The 12806-nt window shown below is 48.4% G+C and overlaps 1 protein-coding gene across 1 annotated transcript in view; it reads right to left on the bottom strand.

The window, feature by feature from the left end:
* The window catches only part of JPH3 (junctophilin 3), a 32478-nt gene extending 21351 nt beyond the window's left edge, over positions 1 to 11127 (bottom strand). The window contains exon 1 of the mRNA XM_070952890.1: positions 10746 to 11127. Within this exon, the coding sequence (XP_070808991.1) occupies positions 10746 to 11127 (382 nt within the window). The remainder of the gene's footprint in view (positions 1 to 10745) is intronic.
* Between the last annotated feature and the right edge of the window lie 1679 nt (positions 11128 to 12806).

Below are 12806 nucleotides of genomic sequence, written 5' to 3'. Positions count from 1 at the left end.
TCTGGGATGTGAGTATTTTGTGAACTTGCAAGGCATTCATTCCAGCAACCAACAGGCAGTCAGGTGTGGACAGGTAAATTTCTACTGTGACTTGCAGTTACATTTATTTATCAGGGTCGGGACAAGGCAGTTTGCTGGCAATAGCTCCCGGGTGCATCTGTTCATCTTCATCCAATCAAGCTTCCCAAAGGCAGAAAATCCTAAATTATCTCTTCCTGTTCCCTAGCAAACACAAGAGATGAAATAACATCTGTTGCACTTTCATGGAGCCCAAAACCTTCAACCTTGCTTGGCCATCTACTTTTCTGGAGCAAAAGACCCTGAGACTTGTAGCTCACTTTCCTTAGTAAAAGCATTACAAAGCAGACTTTTATTTCTGGGTAATATGTGTGTGTGTGTGTGTGTGTGTGTGTGTGTGTGTGTGTGTGTGTGTGTGTATACACATGCATTACCCAGAAATAAAAGTCTGCTTTGTAATTGTTTTTATTTAATTGTTTATATTTATATAATTTCACTATAACAGAAAGAAGATCTATGCGCATCCAGTTGAAAAATGTTAATGACACAGTGTCCCTCTTCCCTCCCAGTGGATGATGAAGAGATAAAAGCTGATTAATTAAAGGGTAATTTAGGGATAATCCCCAAATGCTGGTCAGGGAAAGGACAAACCAAGCTGAATCTTTAAACAGGAAACTATCAATAGAAGACAAGGATCAAGAAGCACCAAGGACTCTACAGGAAACTATCAATTAACCTTATGAAAGGCCCTTCTTAGGGGGAAATGCATCTTAAGGAAGTCTCAGAAATTGGTTCGCTCATCATGGTTGCCTCACCAAAATTTGGATGATGAAGCCACAGTCTTCTTACAGTACACTCATTTCAGAAGGGGTCCACAATGGTTGGGTTTACAAGCATGTTAAGCCCCAAAATAAGTATTTCTGTGTTGGGCAAATTCATTTGTTAGAAGCACTTGGCTCTCAGGTGGATTTAAGTGGGTGGGGAGGAATACGTAGCTTTTCTCAAGATTGTTGACTCAAGCGCCCAGCAATTCTCCAGGAAATGGGGGAAAGGTTGCCATCCCTGAACCAGAGAAAGTTGAGCATATAAGAAATCACTGTATGTCTTTTTCCCAGGAGTTGTCTTTGTTTTTGTTTGTTTTGATGGGTGGCATATAAATTTAATAAATAAATAAGAGCCATGGGTGGATAATTCAAATGGAGCAAGGAAGAGGAGCAACAGATGGGCAACTAATGCAGCAAGAAGATTTTGCTGGAGCAATGAAGGCTAATCAAAAGCTGAGGTCATAAACAGAGTTGCATCCCCAGTTGTTGTCCATGATCACACAATACTCTCAGCCAAAATGTGGCTTGATGGTGGGTGGGGCTGGATGAGTCCAGCCAGAATGGAATCTCTTCTTGGCTTGAGATCCAGGTTATTCTCCTGTGACTCAGTGGTCCAATTCACCACCCTGGTGTCCCCTTCTTGGTCCCCATGTATGAAGAGGACATAATTATGAATCTTGGCCACCAAATGTCTTGTTTCTCTTCTCTTCCTACTCTTCCTTTAAGCTGCTTCACTTACATTCCAGGTGACTCGCCACCTGGCCTGGCTGGCCTGGCCTGGAAAGGAAAGGGGTGGGGACATCCTTGGCACCTACTCCTTTGAAAGAGGCCAAGGCACTGAATTCTCTCCCTCCAGAGGCTGGCGGGCAGCAGGCGCCAAGGAGACTCACGCCGAAGGCAGAGGTGTTGGCACAGCTCCTCTCTGCTTGGAATAAGGATCAAAGAGAGAACCTGAGGTGAAGAAGGAAGACACGGTGATAGTAAAGGAATATAGTATTGTATCTGAAGAACCATGGAGAATATTTCTCCGGGAGTTGAGCAAGAACTTTAGATGCCCTCGTGAACATGAAGAAGTCGTCATTGGCACAGGGGAGCTGAGCAAGCCAGGATCTGGGCCAAGGCGAACCCAGGGGGAAAAGAATGCCAGGAAGAAAATGGCAGGAGACTTTGGCCTGAAATGTTGTTGAGTGTGCAAAGGGAAACCACCACATGCCAATCTAGCAGAACTTCAATCTGGATTTCTGAGTGGTAGGGGTGGGGGGGGGAGGGGTCTGCTCCATCGGCCTCCAACGGTGGATGGGGAAGCCAACCTTGTTTCAGGGAGAAGTGGCAGTTGAGAAGTGGCATCGCAAACACAGAACACCTTGGCTGAAAAAGGACAGGGTGGGGACTTGCTGTGAGCTTGCTAGCCACTGAAAAGTAGAGACGGTTAAAATATGCACATGCATGTGGTCTCTCTCTCTGCAGAGCAAGCAGATATGGCAGACTTGCCCTCTGCCATAGCACCAATAGCTCTTCTTTACCCAAGACCAATATCTGTTCTGGGGCACAAAAGAGCATAGCTGGGCCAGGCGAGGCTGCTCTCTCCTCCCAGCCCACAGTGAGGATTCAGTCTCTGCTGACTATGCTGAGCTGTCCTGTCCTGAAGCCGAGGTAAGAGTGTGTTTGTTTGTGTGTGTGTGTATGTGCATGTGTGCACAGGGATCTTTTCCCTTAATTATTTTTAAACTTGTTTTTAGTCCCGCAAATCTTATTGTTCCTATTTGCTCTTCCCACGCTTAGCTAATATTGTGTGTCAGTGTGAATGTTTGTGTGGTGCCATTTAATTACTACTCAAGGACTGACATTCACACTCAAGCACTGCTAATGGAGGGACAGATGCAAGGAAGGAAGGAAGGAAGGAAGGAAGGAAGGAAGGAAGGAAGGAAGGAAGGAAGGAAGGAAGGGAGGGAGAGGTAGCTATCTGGGAAGGTCTTTCTGCAACCTTCCTTAATGGGCTTGGAAGCTAGATCAGGAAAAAACCCTGCTTAATGTAATTTTTTTGCACTATACAGTATTTAGGGACAATATTCTTCCAGCATTTTCTTTGTTTGTTGAAACATGTGTAGCTCACTGCTTTGTACCCTCCAGAGAGAATGAAAAGGCTTGTTTTCATCCGTTTCCACAAGGGAGAGTTAGGTAGTCTCACTACATATCGTCCAAGTTTCAGAACATAGCATATGATTTTAAGGCCTGTTTGGAGGCCCTTCCAAACTCAGTAATCACTGATTCTATTTTTGTAGCACTAGAAGAGTCACCTATTCTTTTTTTTTTTATTCTTTTTTTTTGCCACAGCCTGTGAGGACACGGTCGAGTTCATTTACCAGATAAGGCTTTTGAGTCTGAAGACACTATCCTGCTCATGATTAGCTGGAAAGTTTCTGGCCTGATGGGAGATGGATTTGATAATCGAACTGAAACACCCAGTGTTCTCCATTGTGAAGTTAAGTTAGCCTTTGAATATGGATTAAGGCTTATTTTCCCTTTTTCTTTCCCCCTGAGTCTGTCTGTCTGCCATCGTCTTTTAGACAAGGTCATCAATTTTTAATTTTATTTCCTGCATGAGGAGACTTGGTCTGAAAGATCTGTTTTGAGAAATAGCCTCAAGGTTAAAGTTAGGATGTTATGAAAGTTGAAACCTGGACCTGTGTGGAAGGCTGCTTGGACATCATTGTACCCATTCTGGCTGGGGATTCTGGGAGTTGAAGTCCACACACATTAAAGTTGCTGAGGTTGAGAAACTCAGCTGTACATAAAGGTGAGCAAATACTTGTCCAAACTACAAGAAACTCCCTTCAGTTCTAAGCCGGGAATTGATTTTCTTGAGTGGCCATTTATGGAAGGAAGTGAAGGACAGCTGACCAGGCCCTTCATCATCCCTCTCCTGTACACACTGATGGAGCTTCAAGGCAAATAGTGTGGCATCTTTTGCAGATCATGATCTCGCTGTACAGTCACCAAAAATATGCCATCTTTTGCTCCCATTGACACCCAGGTGGCCATGCCTCCAGACTGGTCACAAATTCCTCTTGCTCAATTGAAGCCAAGTCCTCCTGCAGCTTCATAGACAAGCTTCCAGACGGCAACCAAGATTAAGCCACAAGCCATTGTTGAGTACGGGGTGGTCTAGGGAAAAAAGATATCCTGGGCTGGAGTACCTCCCAACCCAAGTGATCGCCCTTTGGGTACTTCTTCACTGCTTGCTATGAAGTGGTATGATTCTTTCAGCAGTACAGGTGGTCCTCAGCTTATGACCACATAACTGAGCTCAAAATTTCTGTTGCTAAATGAGATAGTTATTGAGTTTTGCCCCATTTTACGACCTTGCTTGCCCCAGCTGTTAAGTCAAGCATTGCAGATGTTAAGTTAGTAACAGTTGTTAAGGGAGTTGGGCTTCCCCATTGCTTGTCGGAAGGTCGCAAAAGGGAATCACCAAAGTGACCCTGGAACACTGCAACCGTCATAAATATGAGTCAGTTGCCAAGCGTCTGAATTTGGATCATGTGACCCTGGGGGTGCAGCAATGGCCATGTGAAAAGCGGTCATAACTGACTTCTTTCAATGCAGTTGTAACTTCCAACGGTCACTAAATGAACTGTTGTAAGTCGAGGACGACCTGCACCCTCCCCCTGATATGGGAGGCTGAGCAGCGAACGGATTGTCTCTCTGCCATGGCAGCCGTGTGGGCGATCCAGGCAGGCCTCGCCAGAATGATTCAGGAGCAGCTGAACCAGAGCGAGCTGTATCTATGGCAATACTACAAAAGCAAGGGGCTTAGAGGGCACGAGGCCTGGATTCCCAGGAGGGGAACGTCACTGCCACATGGGCCAGCTGTGCCCAAGAACCTCACAGCATCCTTGGGGGGGAGGAGAAAGGATGTTCGGCACCACGCTCGGAGCCTGACGTTGAAACAATCTGGAATTGAGGAGAAGCCTCCTCACAGTGAGGACAATGGACCAGTGGAACAGAAGTTGCCTTCAGACGTTGTGGGTGCTTCATCACTGGAGGCTTTTAAGAAGAGACTGGATAGTCCCCATTGTCTGAAATGGTGCAGGATCTCCTTCTTGAGCAGGGGGCTGGACTAGAAGACCTCCAAGGTCCCTTCCAGCTTTATTCTGATTCTGATTCTCCAATTATTTCTGGAGTTCTTTCTGGTAAGAGTAATAAACTTACATGGCAGGCGAGGACTACAGATAGTCCTCGACTTACCATCACAGTTAAGGCCAAAGTTTCTGTGGCTAAATGAATTTTGCCCCATTTTACAACCTTCCTTGCCCCAGCTGTTAAGCGAATCACTGCCGTTGTTAAGTTGGTAACACGGTTGTTAAGAGGATCCAGCTTCCCCATTGACCTTGCTTGCCTGAAGGTTTGCAAAAGGGGATCATGTGACCCCGGGATACGACGACTGTCATAAATATGAGGCAGCCTCTGAATTTTGATCACATGACCACAGGAATGCTGCAACGATTATGTGAAAAGGGATCATGAGTCACTTTTTTCAGTGCCGTTGTAACCTCAAAAGGTCACTAAACAAACTGTTGTAAGGCAAGCACTATCTCTACATGGGGAAACTCTGATTTCCCCACCAGCTGCTTCGTCCAGTGCAACGTGCTAGACCTGCTCCCAGTTGTGAAATGAACTGGGTCCACCATCGGCTCTGCCCTTGAGACCAGGATGAGGGCTTCCCATTCGAAGTTGGATCCTCAAGCAGGCAGAATGCTGAAAGCTTCTCAATCCATTGAGCTAATTAATTCTAATATGCTTCCTGGACAAAGTACAGGAGAATCTGCCTAATTTTCTCTCTCTCTCTCCCTTTCTCTTTGCTAATCATCAAATTCAGTAATCCTCATCATAAACTCTCTAATCTTGCCCCATTTCTCAGTTAAACTAAGCTCTTAATCTCTGTAGAAGCCTCGAAATACAGAGAGGCATGGCGAGAGAGACAAGTGCTTCTCACAGGGCACCCTTTCCCAAACAGTCCTCAAACTTCCAATATTCTGGGGATTCTGGGAGCTGAAGTCCACACACCTTAAAGTTGCCAAAGTTGGAAAGCACCGATTTACATCAAAAACTTGCATCAGTTTTATTCTAAAGCTGCCTTCCCAAAAAACATAGCTGAGAGATAAGAAGAAGAAAACTGGATGTTCTTTGCAAGAATCTTTCCCAACATGGTGCTGGAGTGTTTTGGGGGCTGTCAACCCACCACCCCACCAGAAATCCTGGACTGCAGCATTTGAGCATGATGGGGGTGTGTGCAGAGAATTAAATCCAAGGGCAGTCTTTTTATCATTTTAATTAAATTGACTTTAACTTTAATCAAATGTAATTTTTTGCCCAGCCTCAGTCATTGGGACACCACATGCCATGCCACACCTTACTCTGAAAGATTCATCTATGGTCTGCAGGGCATGGGCTCCACTCCCAATCTCTCACCTTCGGATGCGAAGGAAGGACCCTTGTGACTTGTGACTTTCAGTGCAGTCATTTAGGGATTAAAGCACACCTGACACACCTCTTGACATAGATTTGCAACTGTCTTCACAGCTGCCACCTGGATGTGTCATAGCTTCACATGGGATTGAAAAGACAGCAGCTCCCACATCTTGATGCTGAGACTGTAACTCCCAAGACTGGCAGCAAACATGGATAAAGGCCATGCTGGCTAGGATTCTGGAGAACCACAGTCCCAACAGGCCAAGCATCCTGGCCTTCATCCACCATCCATTTCAGAAAGGGAGGCTTCAACGAGCAGAGAAAGGGCAGGCCTTCCTTGACTTGCAACAGTTTGTTCAGTGACCATTCATACTTACAGCACTGAAAAAAGTGACTTATGACAATTTTTCATACTTACGACCATTGCAGCATCCCCAGGGTCACATAATCAAAATCTGGATGCTTGTTAACTCATATTTATGACGATTGCAATGTCCTGAGGTCATGTGACCACCTTTTATGACCGTCTGACAAGCCAAGTCAATGGGGAAGCCAGATTTACTTAACAACTGAGTTACTAATTTAACAGCTGAGGTCATAAAATGGGGCAGACTCGCTTAGCAGCTGTCTCGCGTAGCCACAAAAATTTTGAGCTCAATTGGGGCTGTAAGTGTACGGTGCTGTAGGGCAAAAATGCTTAGTTCAGGCAGACCCTTTCAGCATAGCTGGGAGTTAGGTGCTCTCCAAGGTCCTGAGCCATGAAAAGGATTTAAAGGAGAAAGAAGGAAATACCTATTTTTAAAAACTCACATTGCTGGACATTCAACTGAAGTTGCCTTGAATATTCTGGGGATCCAGCTCGGTTAATCCGAATTGCTTGCATCAGCCTGACTCAATTACTACAACCTTGTTTTATCATTTCCAGGAGTGGGGCTCTTTTGGTATTGTTCTGCCAGCTATGCTTGAACTTCCAAATATAAAGCAGCTAAAATAGAGATTGTGAGGACACATGAACTGCTGGAAGGCTTTTAAAAATAAAAATAAAAATAAATAAAGCAGACTGTAATTCTGAGACCTATAAATGGAGAGTTACTCTCCTTCACTTCCTCTCTTATTGTTTGGGCTGCTCCAATGATTTGTGTCCTGGAAATGTGAAAATGGACTTTGGGATGATGCAGACCCACTTTTCAAGAGTGAAATGGCGCTGCTGGAAATGACGAGAAACAAGGAAGAGGGAAGGAAGGAAGGGTCACAAAGTCAACCTTTTATCTACACACAAGGAAGTGGGTCTAAGAAACCATCCTCTTTTCTCCCAGAGTCAACGAGAGGACGGGATATTATGCACACACTTCACACAGGATGGGCTCAAGTGAAGATAAATATTATGAGATCCAGAAGTTGGATCTGGATCTGAAAAGAGGAGTGGGGGGAGGCCTGAGCTGTGTTACACTGATGCCCCGGAAAAAAACCTACAGCTGGGCCTTCTCTTATGCATTTCCAGGAGAGTCATCCACGCTTTGCTTCTGAAACCCCAATTCAAACACAGAGATGAGAGTATCTGTGAATAGGTTGGGTGTGAGATGAATGCCCAAACTTCGGGAATTGCTGTGTGAGAATGCCAAGATACAAACCTCCTGACTGTGAGGTTTTCCCATTTCCACTGGGGAAAACAGAGCTGTTTGGAGCCTTTATTCCAACAGCAAGTTAAGGGATGTGGGCCTTCAGTTTGGTTTGACAACAAAGGGAAGGCCTCTGGATGGGGTTTGCCAGTATCTCCTAGACTTTTGAGTTAAGGCATGACAGCTTTTATTTTGATATTACTAAATCCTCAGCACAGGTGGATCTGCTTATTAGACTGATGTCTGTCTGTAGTTTTTAAAAAGGGCATATGGTAGATTATTTTTGACATCTCAGGAAGCAACAAGGCTCCCAGCAGATGGGTTGAGGAGCTACAGGAATCTTAATTTCCAGGAGCTGCCTCGGTTTTGAATGGCAGCTGGGGAGCCATCCTTTCCCAGTGTAATGCAATTACCCCTCATACATCTGGAATGCTACTGTCCAGAGGTAGGAGGTTTGCTAAGTCACTGTCAAGAGGCCTAGAGAAGAGGCTCTGGCCAAGAGAGATTTCATGCTCAGTGGCACCTCTCTTGCACTTTTCAACAATTCAAGTGGGTTCTTTTCCCTTGTCACTGTCATGAAAATAAAGGAACAAAATAGGAGAGATGAGAATTTGAGCGGGACATAAATCTGAGGGCTCTGTGCAGCCCCCTTTCGGGGCTGACCACCAGTGGGATCAGAACCACTCCATACCCTCAATGTTCCCCACAAACTAGCTCCCCATGGGGTTGGGTAGAATTTTTCCAAATCCCCAGAGTCAATTTTCATCATCAATCTGAGGTTTGTTTCTCTGATTCTTTCCAGTTCTGAAGCAGGCCACTGCCTCGTCGAGTTTATGGAGGCTCTGCACATTTATCTCCTCTTTGGTTGAATATATGCATTTTTTTTTCTCAGGTTTCATTGGGGATTGCAGCACTGCAGTACTTGTACAATCGTGCCTGCATGGCTTCTGCGTAAAGGCTTGGTAGAACCAGAATACTTCCAGCCCACCTTCCTTCTTCTAGTGCCCACACGGGAACTAAGATTCCTAAGACTGGCAAAAGAAATTCCAGATACTGAACTCCCAACATTCCTTCAGGGCACCAGATCAGGGAGAGCAGTTTTAGAGGATTCACTCAGACATATTAAATGCAGATTGAGCTTCAGCCCTGAGTTCAGAGAAACCTGGGCACTGAGAATGAAGGTTTCTGGGGGGAGAGGAGGATGATATAAGCCATATAAATACAGCAAAAGATGAAGAGTGTATCCCATTCGGCTTCCCTCCCTTGCTTCACTGCAAGTGCAATTCAGAAAACGGATCCCCAGATCCAGCCACCTGCTTTTGTAAAAATGAAATAAAGTTTGCTCAGTTCCTGTCCTCCCCTCCCCTCTTTGCTTCCAATCAGCAAATTTTATTTCACAGAAATATGTTTTCCCTTTGGCCTTTCCTTTCCTGATCTCTTCCCGCAGGGCCTTTGAAAAGCGGAGGATGTATTCTCAGCTGAACACGGCTCAAAAGCAGGCATGCCGGGGAGAGAGAGAGAGAGAGGGAGGGAGGGAGGGAGGGAGGGAAGCAGAAAGGAAAAAGGAAGGGTTGCGTTCATAGAGGCTGATACGTGACATTAAGACCAAAGACCTGCCGGCTGCTTTCCTCCAGGGATGTGGTAAGTAGGCCTGGCGCCTGCACACCAAAAGGTTAGCAGAGGAAACAGCCACTTAACCGGAGATGGAGTGATTCAGGCCATTCCGGAGGAAAGCTGCTCTGTGCGAGACCTTAATCTTACATTCGTCCTCCTGGTTTTCTCTCTTCCATTGGCCTTGGCTAATTTTGCTTCCACTTAGTCAGTCCCCATCTCTACCTTCCCTCTGCAATAACCCCTGAAGCTTCTTCCGGAAGCCAAGAAGCAGCTGTTCCCACCAGCCTCTGGGTGCTCCACATACACCCAGCCACACATTTGCAACAAGACGAATCTTCTGTGAATTGCAACTGGTTATCCAATGAACTGCGGACCCATGGAGTGGAGGGCCAGACTTGGAGGGAAATTAAAAAAAAGAGGAAGAGTTTGCAATACAGTTTGACCCTGGAGAGAATTGCCTGGCCAAGGCAGGGGTTTTTAAGGGCAAGATTTTAACCCTTCCACCCCATCGTATCCTGTAGAGTTAGTCGTGTGGTGAATGGAGGCCCAGACTCTTTCAGAAATGGTGGTCTCGTGAGGTAGATGCTGAACAGGACCAACAAAACGGCAGGCACCCAGATCTGGTCTAGAAGACTGAATCCACAGAGAGGTTTTCCTGAGCAAATCTCATAATGTTGAATAGAAGCCACCTATCCCTTGAATGAGTTTTATACCAGCCCTTTCCAAAATGCCCCAGCCTCACAGCAGGAAGGGGATATTGCCATATTTCTGATTGCAATCCCTCTCCTCCTTTCCCACAACCCTCCCTGGACCCTGGAGCCTTCACAACCAGGAAGGGGAACGCTTTGCACAGACACACAGATCCATTTACTGACCCCCATCTTGTTTATGCCTAGTCAGTCCTGGGTTAGGTGGAGAGGCAGAGATTCTCTTAGCTGAACGAGGAGGAGTCTGAGCCAGTCTCCAGCCTGCAAACCCGGCTTGGAAAAAAGGCCTTCCTTTCAGCCAGCAAGATTTAATTCCGGCACCAGCGGAACTTCAAGGGCTGGACCGGGGTCAGCAACGCAGGGCAAGGCCGGAGACCTCATGCCCTCACCCTCCTCCTCCTTTTAAAAACATCCCCACCCAGCAGGTGGGTCTAAAAGGGCTGCGTGCGGCGCTTCAGCCGGCCGGAGAAGGTGGGGAAGCCGCGGCTTACCTCCATCCGAGTAGGTCTCTGTTCCGTAGCCATCCTGCAGTCCGTTGCTCCAGGTGCCTTCGTACTTGGCCCCGTTGCCGGTGCACTCGCGCACCCCGTACCGTCCCTTAAATCCGTGAGTCCACTCGCCTCGGTACACCCACTTGCCTTTGCTCTCCACGCCGATGCCGTGGCGCTTCCCTTGCGCCCAGGTGCCCTGATAGGTGTTCCCGCTGGGCCAGGTGTAGACGCCCAGCACTTCGAAGCCGTGACTCCAGGAGCCCGCATACTCGCCTTGCCCCTTCGGGCCGGTGCAGATGCCGTGGCCGTGAGCCTTGCCGTCCTCCCAACCTCCACAGTAGGACCCTCCATCGTCAAAATTAAACCTTCCCCCACTGGACATGCATGTAACGCAGTTCGCAAATTCTCAAAAAGGTGGGGCGGGGGGGGGAGGCGAAAGCCGGGGAAACCAAAAACCGCCCCCTTAAACGCTGCACCAAACGCCCAGAGCCGCCGAGGGAGCCGGGCTTGGCCGCTGGCACATTCTCTCCAGAGGCGGGAGGAGGGAGCGGTTCCGGATCCGTCTCCTCCTGCCTTACTGCCGGGGGGAAGACAGCCCTCCTGGGCCCGCGGAGCAGCAAGGGTTCCGGGGGCCGGGAGGGGCCGAGCGGGCCGGGGGTCCTTTCGAGCCGCCCCGGGCAATAGGCAGAGAGGGGAGGGGGCGGCGCGGGCAAAGGCCAACGGCCAACATATAAGGAGGGGGGCTCCTGGATTGGCAGGAGGGGGGGGGGGAGGGGGGAGCGGGAAAGCAACGCCACAGACCAGACAAAGGGTCTCACAGCCCCCGCGGAGCCTTCCACCTGCTGCTGCCGCTGCTGCTCGGCTGGCACAATTGCTCCGCCGTTCCTGGGCAAAGCAGCATTTTGCCCGCGGCGTGTTCGCGGCAGAGCCTCCGGGTCAGCAGCAATGCAGTGTCTGTGACCGTCTCGATCTCACGCACTCTCTCGCCCCCCCCCACTCACTCGCACACAGACACACACACACACACACACCCAGGCGCGCGCGCTCCGTCTCCCTCGGCCCCCCCAGGACTGTTTTCAGTCTCTTCCCCACGCCTCCCCCGGCCGCCCCACCCCGCTGCCACTCGAAGCTCACTCGCTTCGGCTCCGGCTGGCGGGCGGGCAGAGCTGCCCCATGGCGGCCTTCAGAGCTGTCCTTTGGGGAGGGGGCCCTGGCACCAGCCGGGTGGCGGCAGGAGGAAGGGAGGCGGAAGAGCGGAGGGGGGGAAGGGGGCTCCTTTGCTGGAGCTCCGAGCGGGGAGGGGCGAGGAGCGCCTCCCTCGCCCTGGACCCCCGACTCGCTTGGGTCCCCTCGCCCTCTCCTTCTCCCCACTAGATGGACAGGGGCTTATGAAGGGGAAGGGAGCCCAGCATCTCTGTCTCTCGCTCGCCCCCCCCCGCTCCAGCTTCTTGCATTTAAAGGTACAGCAACTGCAGAAGGTAGAGTCCTCCCCCCTCCTTCTCACAACACAGATCTCGGCCGCTCTTCCCTTCCCTTCCCTTGCTTGGAGGCGGAGGGCTCAAAAACCTCCAAACAGCTCCATTAGGCCAAAGGGATACAATGCCCCGGGAATTGTTTTTTTTTTTTTTTTAAATACTTATTTTTAAGTTTAAAGAACTCGAAAGGGTGGAATCTATCAGCCTGCAGCAGGCTGGCGTTTCTAAGCGGGAAATACTGTAGCCCAAGATGAATTTTCACATCTATGGCTCATCCTGCTTCCTAAGTGACTTTGATTTTAGAGAATGAGAAGGAAGCATGCTTAGGACTGCAGTCTTAACCTAAGTGCTGAGGACGGCTTTTCCTTTTTTATTCTTTTTTTGGTCTCCCACCAACTCTGGACGATGTTTAAGTATTAAGTCTCCACATTAAAGAAAAAGAGAGAAAGCAGCAACATCGATTTAGTATCAATTAAAACTGTAGTCCGGCTATTGCTCCAGCTTTCCACACTGTGGGGGTTTTAATGCTATGAAAACAACCCGCCCTGCAAAATCCGAATATTGTAAAAATTGGTCTGCAGCGGAG

This window comes from Pituophis catenifer, unplaced genomic scaffold, assembly GCF_029215685.1.
Source record: "Pituophis catenifer annectens isolate HBS135680 unplaced genomic scaffold, rPitCat1.0.hap2 SCAF_13, whole genome shotgun sequence".
In the NCBI taxonomy this organism is placed as follows: domain Eukaryota; kingdom Metazoa; phylum Chordata; class Lepidosauria; order Squamata; family Colubridae; genus Pituophis; species Pituophis catenifer.
This window is presented reverse-complemented; position numbering and strand designations above follow the sequence as displayed.